The sequence below is a fragment of the Cherax quadricarinatus genome, chromosome 47 (assembly GCF_038502225.1).
Source record: "Cherax quadricarinatus isolate ZL_2023a chromosome 47, ASM3850222v1, whole genome shotgun sequence".
Taxonomy (NCBI): Eukaryota; Metazoa; Arthropoda; class Malacostraca; order Decapoda; family Parastacidae; genus Cherax; species Cherax quadricarinatus.
Window position 1 is genome coordinate 592846 of NC_091338.1, and position 13714 is coordinate 606559.

Below are 13714 nucleotides of genomic sequence, written 5' to 3' on the forward strand. Positions count from 1 at the left end.
ATAAATAATATCAGTGCACTAGTGAAAGAATATTAGACTCCCCAGTTGACGTGTATTGGATATGTGATGTGATTTGTTTACTCCTGAACATTGGTAAAAATCGAACATTTCCGCTACTTTGAGCTCAGTTTCAAGGTCGTTTTTCATCGTCAAAGTAATGAAAATCATCTCTATTTCTGTAATATGTTCTCCATTTTATCACCTAAGACCATGAAAATGCAAATACATCGATGAATACTATACGAAAATACACCTCAAAGTCGGTGTTTTAATCCAAAAAAACGATCAGTTTTTTTTTTCTCATTACGCACTGTGTGCTGCAGGATTTTTTTTATGTGGTGCACACTGACCACACAGACCCATTCTCTCACATGTGGGCCTACCAGTTTTCTTCCGCTTGATTTGAAGCCACTAGAATTATTGAGTATACATACGTCAGAAACAGTGGTGCGTAAGACGTATTTATACGGCGTAAACAGTCAAAGGGTTAATGCCACTAGGACCAGCTTGAGAGTCACTGGACCTCTGTCGCACAACAAATCTGTCCATAGAGCTCTGTACCTCCCGTTCCTGTAAGACTTTCCTAAAATGGGCCATAACATTGTCATTGTACAGGTTGCTAACACGGCTTGCAGTAGCTGTGTCAGGGTGATTTTCATCTGTAAAGGTTTGCAGTTCAACCCACTTTCCACACATTTCCTTAATATCTTTTTTCAATTCCATACTAATTCTCGCCTTTTTTACCACAGGGATAGCACTAGAAGCTTTCTTGGGGTCCATGATGACTTATTTTGCAGTTACAAGAACTAAAAACACTGGGATAATGTGAAATGTACCGAATGTATGCGTAGATGCGACCGCACTGGCTGGCTTGTAAACACTGGCGCTGAGGCCACACGTGGGATGCGTCCTGGCCGAATCACGTAAGGTGAGCTTTTTATCGTGAGGCGAGGCAAAATTTTTGTTTTCAAATACTTCGTATGGCGGATTTAATGTAACGCTATGTGTTCGTAAGGCGGGGGTCCACTGTACAGTCATACCCTGCCCTACATCATTAATTGGCTCCAAGAGCCATGACATAACCCAGCTTTTTAAATAAACTGGATGCAATGCCTTAAAATGAAGACAAAGACAATAAAACTAGCATAAATAGCTAGTGAAAGAATACAATTATTGCTAAACCTTAAAAAACACTAAAAACACATTTAAGTCACATTTCTTAAAGAGTAATGAACACAATTAAAAAATATATGTTGGTAGAATTACCGACAATATGTAAAGTAAAAGGACAAAAGTGCAACTAATGTGACATTTTATTGTGGCAACATTTCGCTCTCCAGGAACTTTGTCAAGCCGTTACACAGTACATGGACACATGTAAAGTAAAAGGACACAAGTGCAACTAATGTGACATTTTATTGTGGCAACGTTTCGCTCTCCAGGAACTTTGTCAAGCCGTTACACAGTACATGGACACACAGGGTATATATAGGCTTAGAGTGAGGTGCAATACTAGTGGTGGTAGTAGTAGTAGTAGTGACATAAGTTGTAGTAGTAGTAATACAATATGGTAGAACGATTAACTCATACTCATGCCACCTTCGTACTTTTCAACAATCTCTTTTTTCACCTCCATGGTGATCCTAACCATTTTCTTTGTTGCTTGGTTCTTCTCATCAACTTTCTTAGAACTCATGGTTAATGAAGTTCCTAAAAATTTTTATGAAAAAAAAATCACGTGAAAATTCAGTGACAGTGCGGGTTGTTCACTGAATGGTAGCAACGGGTGTACTGACGATAGTGGGCAGTCGTGGCTTTGTCTCGATAGAGGGGTAAACAAGGGTAGCACGTGGTGTTGTAACTCATTTTGACCCATACAAGTTCTAGCATGCAAGTCGTATTCCAAACGAAGGTTGTATACCAAGTAAAAATTTTCACATCCAATACCAAGCTGGACTTATTCCAAAGAGGACGTATACCGAGGCACCACTGTATTAAGTTTGCAATAGAACAAGGCATTAAAAACAATAAAAAGTAAAATACACACTCATTAGTTACCTGAAAATATTTGTAGTCTTAATGTAGGGTGAGAAGTGAGTAGTGCTTACTGTAATAAGTTAGGTGTGATACGTATGGTAGCCATCCAAACCACCCCACCCAAACCCACCCACACATAATATACTTCGACATTTAAAGAGCCCTAGAGCAATAAAATGCATCTAGTGTATACTCATTACTTACCATAAAATATTTATAGTCTTAATGGTCTTAATATAGGGTGCAAGGTGAATAGTAGGGTAGGTAGGTATCGAATAGTGTTGTAGGTATTGTAACCCCATCTGGCCACCCCATCCACACATTATATACTAGGCATTTAACCCTTAAACTGTCCAAACGTAGATCTACGTTCACTTGCCCAGTACTCCGAATACATTTTCGAAAAAAAAAATAAACGAAGGGGGCATTATTCTGCAGGTTATAAGATAAAAAAAAAATTTTTTAGGATCAATATTTACCGAGACATAAGCCAGCGAAGTTGGCGCTGGATGCCCACCTGTCGGCAACATCAAGTCCTGCTGCTGCATAAGTATTGCCGATATACCTTTTTTTCTCATTTTTATTTTACTTTACATAATTTTTATGTTCTGATAATTATAATTTATGGTAGTTCTTTTGAATTCATAGCCAATCTTTGTTCTGACACTAATATTAGGTACTCAAATAGTCAAAAACACACCGACAGGTAAACATTTTCACCTGCCTTGGTCATTTACTATTGTCTAGAAATATATACAAAGTATTTAGGTCTCCCTAGGTAGTAGGTTGGTAAACAGCAACCGCCTAGGGAGGTACTACCGTCCTGCCAAGTGAGTGTACAACGAAAACCTGTAATTGTTTTACATGATGGTAGGATTGCTGGTGTCTTTTGTCTGTCTCATAAACATGCAAGATTTCAGGTATGTCTTGCTACTTCTACTTGCACTTAGGTCACACTACACATACATGTACAAGCATATATATACACACCCCTCTGGGTATTCTTCTATTTTCTTTCTAGTTCTTGTTCTTGTTTATTTCCTCTTATCTCCATGGGGAAGTGGAACAGAATTCTTCCTCCGTAAGCCATGCGTGTTGTAAGAGGCGATTAAAATGCCGGGAGCAAGGGGCTAGTAACCCCTTCTCCCGTATAAATTACTAAATTTAAAAGAGAAACTTTCGTTTTTCTTTTTGGGCCACCCTGCCTTGGTGGGATATGGCCGGTGTGTTGAAAGAAAGAAAGAAAGATTTAGGTCCCAATAATGTTTTAGACTTTTTTTTTTTAACCAGTCGGCCGTCTCCCACCGAGGCAGGGTGACCCGAAAAGAAAAAATCCCCAAAAAGAAAATACTTTCATCATCATTCAACACTTTCACCTCACTCACACATAATCACTGTTTTTGCAGAGGTGCTCAGAATACAACAGCTTAGAAGCATATACGTATTGTTACACCCTTTTGTTCAAGTAGACTGTTTCTACTTGTTATTATCACAATGGTATACATTTACATGTTATTTTTCTATTTTACTTAATATTATATTCAGGAGTAATTCCATTAGTAGCTAAAATGGATTTACTCGACTTTATAATATTATCTGGTCGTATTACTTAGCTTTGTATATAGGTAGGTTGTTTAATTAGTGTCAACTGCTGGTGCGACCTGGCCAAGCACCAATAGGTGTTTTGAGCTGCTCAACCCCTGCTCCGACCGAGTGAAAGTGAGCTGGTAAAGCCTCACTGAGTTCAGTTCATACCTTCCTCTGGACCAGGAAGAGTCTAGGGGAGTATCCACCTCTAAAACCACCATTCGTCTCCCTAGAAAATCCCAGGAATTTTCGGGAACTCGTTGCTAAGACTTATCTCGGTTGGAGAAGGTGGTTAAGAAGCTGTTAGGTAAGACACATATGCAACAGTTAGGTATCTTTATTTCGAAACGTTTCGCCTACACAGTAGGCTTCTTCAGTCGAGTACAGAAAAGTTGATAGAAGCAGAAGAGACTTAAAGACGATGTAATCAGTCCATCATCCTTGAAGTTTTGAGGTGGTCAGTCCCTCAGTCTGGAGAAGAGTATTGTTCCATAGTCTGAAACAATATGGAGTTGAAGTGATAGGATGGAGCCTTGAGAGGCACCTGACCTCCCAACGTCTACATTCTTACCTCTACTAGTGACCTACGTCTCACCTCCTGGCGCTATATAAGGCTCCATCCTATCACTTCAACTCCATATTGTTTCAGACTATGGAACAATACTCTTCTCCAGACTGAGGGACTGACCACCTCAAAACTTCAAGGATGATGGACTGATTACATCGTCTTCAAGTCTCTTCTGCTTCTATCAACTTTTCTGTACTCGACTGAAGAAGCCTACTGTGTAGGCGAAACGTTTCAAAATAAAGATACCTAACTGTTGCATATGTGTCTTACCTAACAACCTGTCAGTATTTTATACCATTTTATGGTTAAGAAGCTCTTAGAGAAAGTGAAGCCAAGTGAGCAAGCCTCTGTAGTGTAAGAGGGCTTATTGTAAAGTGAACCCTATTATAAGAAATCTATTAATGTGTTTGAATTTTTAGGCAACGCCTGTGCATGTACATATACTAATATTTCGTGACTCACTCAGAGCCATTTGTAAATACTTGACCTAGTACTGTGATGTTTTAATGAGAAATGGTAAAAGCATTCTACTCATATTGCAAAATATGAGAAGGTGGATTTAAGTGATTATTATGATTATTAATAAATTAAATAGAAACAAAGAAAATTCCTTTTCCTCTCCAAGTGAAGACCCCTAGACGTACTAAGTTTATTATTCTGTTACGAAAAGCACTATAACCCAGGGACCAACTGACTATGTTCGTAACAGTATAAAGATACACAACATATCCCTCCAAACTGCCAATATCCCAAACCCCTCCTTTAAAGTGCAGGCAGTGTACTTCCCATTTCCAAGACTCAAGTCCGGCTATATAAAAATAAGATATTATTTATTTTTTTTTTTTATTATCACACTGGCCGATTCCCACCAAGGCAGGGTGGCCCGAAAAAGACAAAATTTCACCATCATTCACTCCATCACTGTCTTGCCAGAAGGGTGCTTTACACTACAGTTTTTAAACTGCAACATTAACACCCCTCCTTCAGAGTGCAGGCACTGTACTTCCCATCTCCAGGACTCAAGTCCGGCCTGCCGGTTTCCCTGAACCCCTTCATAAATGTTACTTTGCTCACACTTCAACAGCACGTCAAGTATTAAAAACCATTTGTCTCCATTCACTCCTATCAAACACGCTCACGCATGCCTGCTGGAAGTCCAAGCCCCTCGCACACAAAACCTCCTTTACCCCCTCTCTCCAACCTTTCCTAGGCCGACCCCTACCCCGCCTTCCTTCCACTACAGACTGATACACTCTTGAAGTCATTCTGTTTCGCTCCATTCTCTCTACATGTCCGAACCACCTCAACAACCCTTCCTCAGCCCTCTGGACAACAGTTTTGGCAATCCCGCACCTCCTCCTAACTTCCAAACTACGAATTCTCTGCATTATAATCACACCACACATTGCTCTCAGACATGACATCTCCACTGCCTCCAGCCTTCTCCTCGCTGCAACATTCATCACCCATGCTTCACACCCATATAAGAGCGTTGGTAAAACTATACTCTCATACATTCCCCTCTTTGCCTCCAAGGACAAAGTTCTTTGTCTCCACAGACTCCTAAGTGCACCACTCACTCTTTCCCCTCATCAATTCTATGATTCACCTCATCTTTCATAGACCCATCCGCTGACACGTCCACTCCCAAATATCTGAATACATTCACCTCCTCCATACTCTCTCCCTCCAATCTGAAATTCAATCTTTCATCGCCTAATCTTTTTGTTATCCTCATAACCTTACTCTTTCCTGTATTCACCTTTAATTTTCTTCTTTTGCACACCCTACCAAATTCATCCACCAATCTCTGCAACTTCTCTTCAGAATCTCCCAAGAGCACAGTGTCATCAGCAAAGAGCAGCTGTGACAACTCCCACTTTGTGTGTGATTCTTTATCTTTTAACTCCACGCCTCTTGCCAAGACCCTCGCATTTACTTCTCTTACAACCCCATCTATAAATATATTAAACAACCACGGTGACATCACACATCCTTGTCTAAGGCCTACTTTTACTGGGAAATAATTTCCCTCTTTCCTACATACTCTAACTTGAGCCTCACTATCCTCGTAAAAACTCTTCACTGCCCTCAGTAACCTACCTCCTACACCATACACTTGCAACATCTGCCACATTGCCCCCCTATCCACCCTGTCATACGCCTTTTCCAAATCCATAAATGCCACAAAGACCTCTTTAGCCTTATCTAAATACAGTGGTCCCTCAATAATCGTCCATAATCCGTTCCTGGAAGTGGGACTATTACCGAAATGGACGATTTTCGAATCAATTTTCCCCATAAGAAATAATGTAAATCCAATTAATTCGTTCCAGACACCTAGAAGTATCAATAAAAAAATTTTTTTTTACCTAAAAGATAGATTTACATGCACAAAAGAATGAACATTCAACATGACAGTTACCTTTATTGAAGGCTGTTTTTGATGAATGGAAGACAGGGAGGAGGAGAGAGGAAAGAGAGGTTATTTGGAAGGGGTATCCCCCTCCATAAGGACTCTAGGGCACTAATAAAATGTATAAATGAACATTGGTAATAGGGGTAGTTGATGAGTGGAATGGTCTGCCTAGTAGGGTGATCGAACCTAAAACATTGGGTAGTTTCAAATTTAGGTTGGATAAATACACAAATGAGAGGGCTTGGATTTGAGTCGGACTTGCACATGAGCTTATTGCTTGGGTAGCATTTGTTCTGTTAGTGGGTTGGATTTGTGAAGGACCGGCCTAGTATGGGCCAACAGGCTTATTGCAGTGTTCCTCCTTTCCAATGTTCTAAAAGCTATGGCTTGGGTAGTTTCAAATTTAGGCTGGATAAATACACAAGTGAAAGGGGTTGGATTTGAGTCGGACTTGCACCTGAGTTTATTGCTTGGGTAGCATTTGTTCTGATAAATTAGGCACATGTGCAACTCTTGGGTATCTTTATTGAGGAAACATTTCGCCACACAGTGGCTTCATCAGTCCATACAAAGGAGAATCTTGAAGAACGGGAGGAGAATGAGGTAATCAGTCCCTCAACCTTGAGTCGATGTGGTCAGTCCATCAATCTTGAATAGAATACGGCATACGTGCGGAGAAGGAGCTTATAAACCGTTGGTAGGAGAGGTGCAGCAGTCATAGGCGGTGACACCGCCGTATTCTATTCATCCAATTCATCCCACTAACGAAACATTTTCCCAACCCAGTCCTCAGTGCTACCCAAGAAATAAGCTCTGATAACTCTATCCACTCATTTGCAAGTCCCAAATGAGTGGATAGAGTTACCAGAGCTTTTTTCTTGGGTAGCATTGAGGACTGGGTTGGGAAAATGTTTCGTTAGTGGGATGAATTGTAAAGGACCTGCCGAGTATGGGCCAACAGGCCTGCTGCAGTGATCCTCCTTTCTTATGTTCTTATGTTCATCAACCACTAACACAACTGCTTCCACTCTACCACCACCATCTTTGTATTTTCTACAAACTTTTTCATAAATTATGTGCTTCTCACATTCTTTACCAAAGGGCTGGCACTAGAAGCTTTATTTGGAGCCATGGTAGCTTATTTAGCACTTGCAAGCACTAAAATCAATGGAATATTATGAAATATTTCGTAGGAGCATGTGAGTGGACCGTCACTCACTGGTAAACAATTGCACACTGGCTGGGAAAGAAAGGCCGAGGCGGCTCAGAGCGTGAGTACGCGTCCAGGACGAAGGACTATTAGGACTATTAGCGAGTTACCAGACCATTTGCGAGCCAATATTTTGACGAAAAAACAGGACTATTTCCGAAATGGACGACTTTCAAGCCGGACGATTATTGAGGGACCACTGTACTGTTCACTTATATGTTTCACTGTAAACACCTGGTCCACACACCCCCTACCTTTCCTAAAGCCTCCTTGTTCATCTATCCTATTCTCCGTCTTACTCTTAATTCTTTCAATTTTAACTCTACCATACACTTTACCAGGTATACTCAACAGACTTATCCCCCTATAATTTTTGCACTCTCTTCTATCCCCTTTGCCTTTATACAAAGGAACTATGCATGCTCTCTGCCAATCCCTAGGTACCTTACCCTCTTCCATACATTTATTAAATAATTGCACCAACCACTCCAAAACTATATCCCCACCTGCTTTTAACATTTCTATCTTTATCCCATCAATCCCGGCTGCCTTACCCCCTTTCATTTTACCTACTGCCTCACAAACTTCCCCCACACTCACAACTGGCTCTTCCTCACTCCTACAAGACGTTATTCCTCCTTGTCCTATACACGAAATCACAGCTTCCCTATCTTCATCAACATTTAACAATTCCTCAAAATATTCCTTCCATCTTCCCAATACCTCTAACTCTCCATTTAATAACTCTTCTCTCCTATTTTTAACTGACAAATCCATTTGTTCTCTAGGCTTTCTTAACTTGTTAATCTCACTCCAAAACTTTTTCTTATTTTCAACAAAATTTGTTGATAACATCTCACCCACTCTCTCATTTGCTCTCTTTTTACATTGCTTCACCACTCTCTTAACCTCTCTCTTTTTCTCCATATACTCTTCCCTCCTTGCATCACTTCTACTTTGTAAAAACTTCTCATATGCTAACTTTTTCTCCCTTACTACTTTACCAATCGCTCCTCTTCCCTCCCGCACCCACTTTCCTGTAACCACAAACTATCAAATATATCTTTACCAAAAACATAAATGTATAAGAAAACCCCAGACCTGGTAGGAGTGTTGAAATGTTGAGTAATAAGTATTAATACAATGTAGTTTGATAAATTAGACACACGTGCAACTCTTGGGTATCTTTACTGAGGAAACGTTTCGCCACACAGTGGCTTCATCAGTCCATACGAAAGGAGAAACTTGAAGAACAGGAGAAGAGTGAGGTAATCAGTCCCTCAACCTTGAGTCAATGTGGTCAGTCCATCAATCTTGAATAGAATACAGCACATCCGTGGAGAAGCAGCTTATAAACCACATAGGCAGGAGAGGTGCAGCAGTCGTAGGTGGTGTCACATTTGTCCAATGTGGAAGTAGGTCGTGCCCAAGGGTTAGGCAAGCGAAGAACCTACTTCCACATTAGACAAACGTGACACCACCTACGACTGCTGCACCTCTCTTGTCTATTGTTTATAAGCTGCTTCTCCATGCATATGCCGTATTCTATTCAAGATTGATGGACTGACCACATCGACTCAAGGTTGAAGGACTGATTACCTCACTCTCCTCCTGTTCTTCAAGTTTCTCCTTTGTATGGACTGATGAAGCCACTCTGTGGTGAAACGTTTCCTCAATAAAGATACCCAAGAGTTGCACGTGTCTAATTTATCAACGTGTCGTTTCTCTGAACCATTCATCTACAACAATGTAGTTTATCCAATATTATTGTTAAACAAATAATTGGTTGCCTCACATACCGTATTGGGGTCCTGTGTAGGATTTGTATTCTTGGGTCGTAAAGATTTAACTGGAAGTGGACAGGAGCTCCCACTAGCTCCTATCACAGTGCAGCTGGTATTTCCTAATGTAGTCAGCAGAAGGCTAGTCAATGGTGGTATACTTTTATGGCTTGAAGAATGACTAACTGGAGATGAAGCTGGAGCAAATGCCAAGCTAACATGTTGGCCCACAGATCCCAAACTACTTTCTATGCTTGTACCTGATGCTTTTTCATGGCAGCCTGTATTTCCACTCTGAAATTTTAAAATTAAATTGTTGACCTTCATATGATTAGAATTCACGTTTATCTACAACATGCCGGTTTTCTATAAACAGTATTTAAATTATGATATGCAACACATGCTCCTTAAATCAAACATTTTGAATGCCTCAAATAATTGAAATAGAAAGGCCACCCCAAAACTTAAGAGAAATGAATTCTCTAGGTAAATAATATGAACCAAGTCAGCAGTACCTAGCATCAGAATACCATGGTTTAAACATTATTTGTAGATCATACAGTTTCAGTAAAGAATGCTGTTTTGCATAAAAAAAAGTTCCTCTTGCCATATCATGGATATGTAACCCATGTTAAAACAAACTAAAACAAAATACATTTTCCCAGACACAGTCTTGCATATCATTTTGTTACAGTATTACTATATTTTTCTTTGGCTACTACAGTCTCAAATTCATGATTTTTTTTTTTTTTTTGTTTATGCTTGTTTGGAATAGGTATGGCAAGCTCCTAGTAATTTAGTAAGGAAATGTGGCTTACATTTTTACTGATGCTAAAGGTTCAGTACAACTTAAGCTGTTGGTGACTTTGTACTCTAACGAAAAGGCAGCAGCTGATACTGCCTCACATTTTTGTAATCAATATTTTTTCTTTGGTTTGCCTTTATCCACTGCATTTATCTTCTGTACATGTTTGGTAGAGGCAAATTCCTACACACTTGGTACAATTTAGCAAGAAAATCTGGGTTTTATATTTACATTTGTTAACATGTAGTATGTGCAATGATAAGTGTCACTACAGTTAAGCCTCTCATTAACAGATTTCAGTAATTTTGAACACGAAAATTGGTTAGACAACGCTTTATCAGACAAAATGGACCAAAAGTCTGTAACTCCTCATTTTGTCCACAGCAATAAGAGTCCAGCTGTCTTCTGAAATATTGGGCTACATCCACTAACTCCAACATTTGTTCAGTACAAGATAAAATGGCCATGTCCAGGACCTGATGTTTATTTGGTATGAGCCAAAACAACCATATCTAAGACCTGTCTGTTTTCAGTGTTCCACAGACCATAAACCTGTGCTCATCATTTAGTCCACAATTTTCCCTGGATTTAGAGCATTTTGTGTGACTTTACTAACACATTAAGTAAAGTGCAATTAATGATGACTTCTAAAGCAAGTAGTGGTGCTAATACAAAACATGTGATTCTCAGTGTTAGTAAGAAACTGAATAAATAAAGGAGGTTAGAGTCTGGCATCTCAATGGCACATATATGTGAGGAATAGTGTGTTAAGAAACAGTGTCTGATACCCTTAGAAGTAAGGATAAACTTACAGCCTATGCTCTTAAATTTATTGCAGATGCTAGTCATAAAGGTACTACAGTTAGTCCTAGAAAGCATATGAAAAGGGCCCATGATAAAAACCTTGAAGCAGTGCATAAATGGTATGATCAACACTGTTTTGTTTGCATTTATGGTGTTGATCATTACTCTGCTACTCATATCCTGCATTATTAAAATCAAAATTAAGTGCTAAACCACCAAGGTCATACAGCACTCCAGGGTAGGGGTTGTAAGCTCAGTAAAGAGTGCTAAAGGAAGTACAGTATAATCAAAGATTGTGTAATTAATATGTTGCTGTCAAAAAGTCAAAGAGGGAGTCTGTGTCAAGGGTGGGACACAGACAGACACAGACAAGGGTGGGACATAGACTCCCGTCAACGAGGAAGGAAGATAAAGTAAGGGTGTTAAGAGTGGTGTCAATGTCAAAGGTAAATTCTGTGTGCACGCTGATAGAGGGGACAGTCCAACAAAATATGGCACACTGAAATAGGAGCCTAACAATTCAAACAGAATAGAACTGGGCACCTCTCCATGTGATACCCAGAAGAGGACTGGATCTTAAAACTGACCCGGGCATCTGTCACCAATCAGGTTGGCTCGCGACTCATCACTATCCTCCAACTTAGTTTTGTGTAATCCGACTATAAATTAATCGATGAGAGCAGTAATTAAGTGCAGGAAGCTAGCAGCAGCACAACTTACCTCAATTCAACCGCTGCCAGTGTGACACTAACAGACTGCTGAGGGCCAGAGGCGTGTTTTCACTGCTCAGCTAAGATGTGTTCCATTTTCGTTTCAATCTTTGTGCAGTGACTATGACTTCAGTTTTTCATGACTTTTTTTTTTTTTTTCTTTTTTACCCAGCCCAGCAGCAAACTGGGCATTGCCCAAATGCCTGTATGGCCAGTCCGCCTCTGGTGACCCATGCGTGAGATGTGTGTGCCTGATGCAAGACAAGAAAGCTTAGTCTCCCAACCACAGCACTGATGATAAGACAACAACCAACAGTGTAACTTGTTACAAATCGATTCAGACCATTGTTGTTGCCAACAGTTTTGAAGGTGGCTAGAGGTTACAGCAAAATAATCTGAGGACGGAATACCTTTATATAAAACTGGAAGGTCATGTACTGCTGACCGTGCAGCAGTCTGCCTGCTCATTGCCCTGAACATCAACATGCTTAGGTATGCAGCAGAAAACGATTTCTTTGTTTTTGCTTGAAATGCGATGCAACCAAACTGTATATGAAGAACTATGGATGAGGCGAATTAAATTTTTTAATAGCTTGTAAAGCACTAAAGGAGTCCAAGACTACCACAAATGATGGGGTAGGCCTGGACACAATACAGATAATCACTATGAGAATTGCATACAGTTCAGCTGTAAAGATGCTAGACGAGTCTAAAAAATGACCTTGTACAACACTGTCCAGGAACACTGCTACAAACCCGACATTATCAGAAGATTTACAACCATCAGTGTAAACTGCAACAGCCCGAGAATGAGACCAGAAGTGGTTAAGAAAAAGGGAGTGAGAAGCCACTGAGTATTTGAGCTTTTGCACATGGCAGTGAGGAAGAACAGACACAAACTGTTGGAACCTCCCAAGGGGTGAGAGAAAAGTTAGATGCTAGATGAACATATAAAGGAGGCAACTGAAAAGAAACCAAAAGTGAAGACGAAGAGAAAAGGTACAAAGTAAACAGGAGCGGTGAACAAATAATGGACCTCTATTAACATCCGTTACTATTCTGTCCATAGAAGAATCGTGAAGGTCATGAGCGTGGACAAAATAATGGAGGCAATATTCAGGGATGGAACATTCACCTCTGCATATAGGCTCTTGATGGGAGAGGAGGAAAAGCACCTAAACATAAACAATCTCTAATGATGGATGGGATCAAGTTTAGAAAGAGTTGCCAGAGAGGTCGCAGAATATATCTGGTCACCACAGTCTAGTTTTGATAAAATTAGGGCTGAATGCAGTCAAAGGAGTTTGACAATCCACCCCCAAGAAAGATGAGCAAGTGTTTTAAGGAGGTTCAGCCAGCTATAGCAAGTTGCTTTCAGGGAGGAATTTGTATTGATAAAGCCACTGGATGGCGAAACGTCTACAATAAAGGTACCCGGATATTGCACATGTGTCTCAGTTTTCATCATCTTGTCAGTATAGTGTACCATACGGTCAGATTTCTTGCCAAGAAATCTGACCGTATCGTGTTCAGGGATATGGGAGCCATATAGGTTCAATGGAGTATCAGACAACAGAACGTCTGATGAAAGTAATTTGGTGCATTTCAGTATCAGAAAATTTAAGCCCATGCATAGTGGCCCAATGGGAAACACAGTTGACAGCATTCTGGAGTGAGGCTGCTACTAGGCGACAGTCAGTGCCTGCACAAGCTATAGCAAAGTCATCGACAAAGTGATGACCAAAAATTAGATGGAAGAACAGAGGCCAGATCATTTATAGCAAGGAGAAAAG

At 40.2% G+C, this 13714-nt stretch overlaps 1 protein-coding gene across 2 annotated transcripts in view; it reads right to left on the reverse strand.

Moving 5' to 3' along the window:
- The window catches only part of LOC128696540 (uncharacterized), a 79213-nt gene that overhangs the window by 38766 nt on the left and 26733 nt on the right, over nucleotides 1-13714 (reverse strand). For both annotated transcript variants that reach the window (XM_053787833.1, XM_053787832.1), the window contains exon 4: nucleotides 9621-9896. In XM_053787833.1, coding sequence (XP_053643808.1) covers nucleotides 9621-9896 — 276 coding nt within the window. The remainder of the gene's footprint in view (nucleotides 1-9620; nucleotides 9897-13714) is intronic.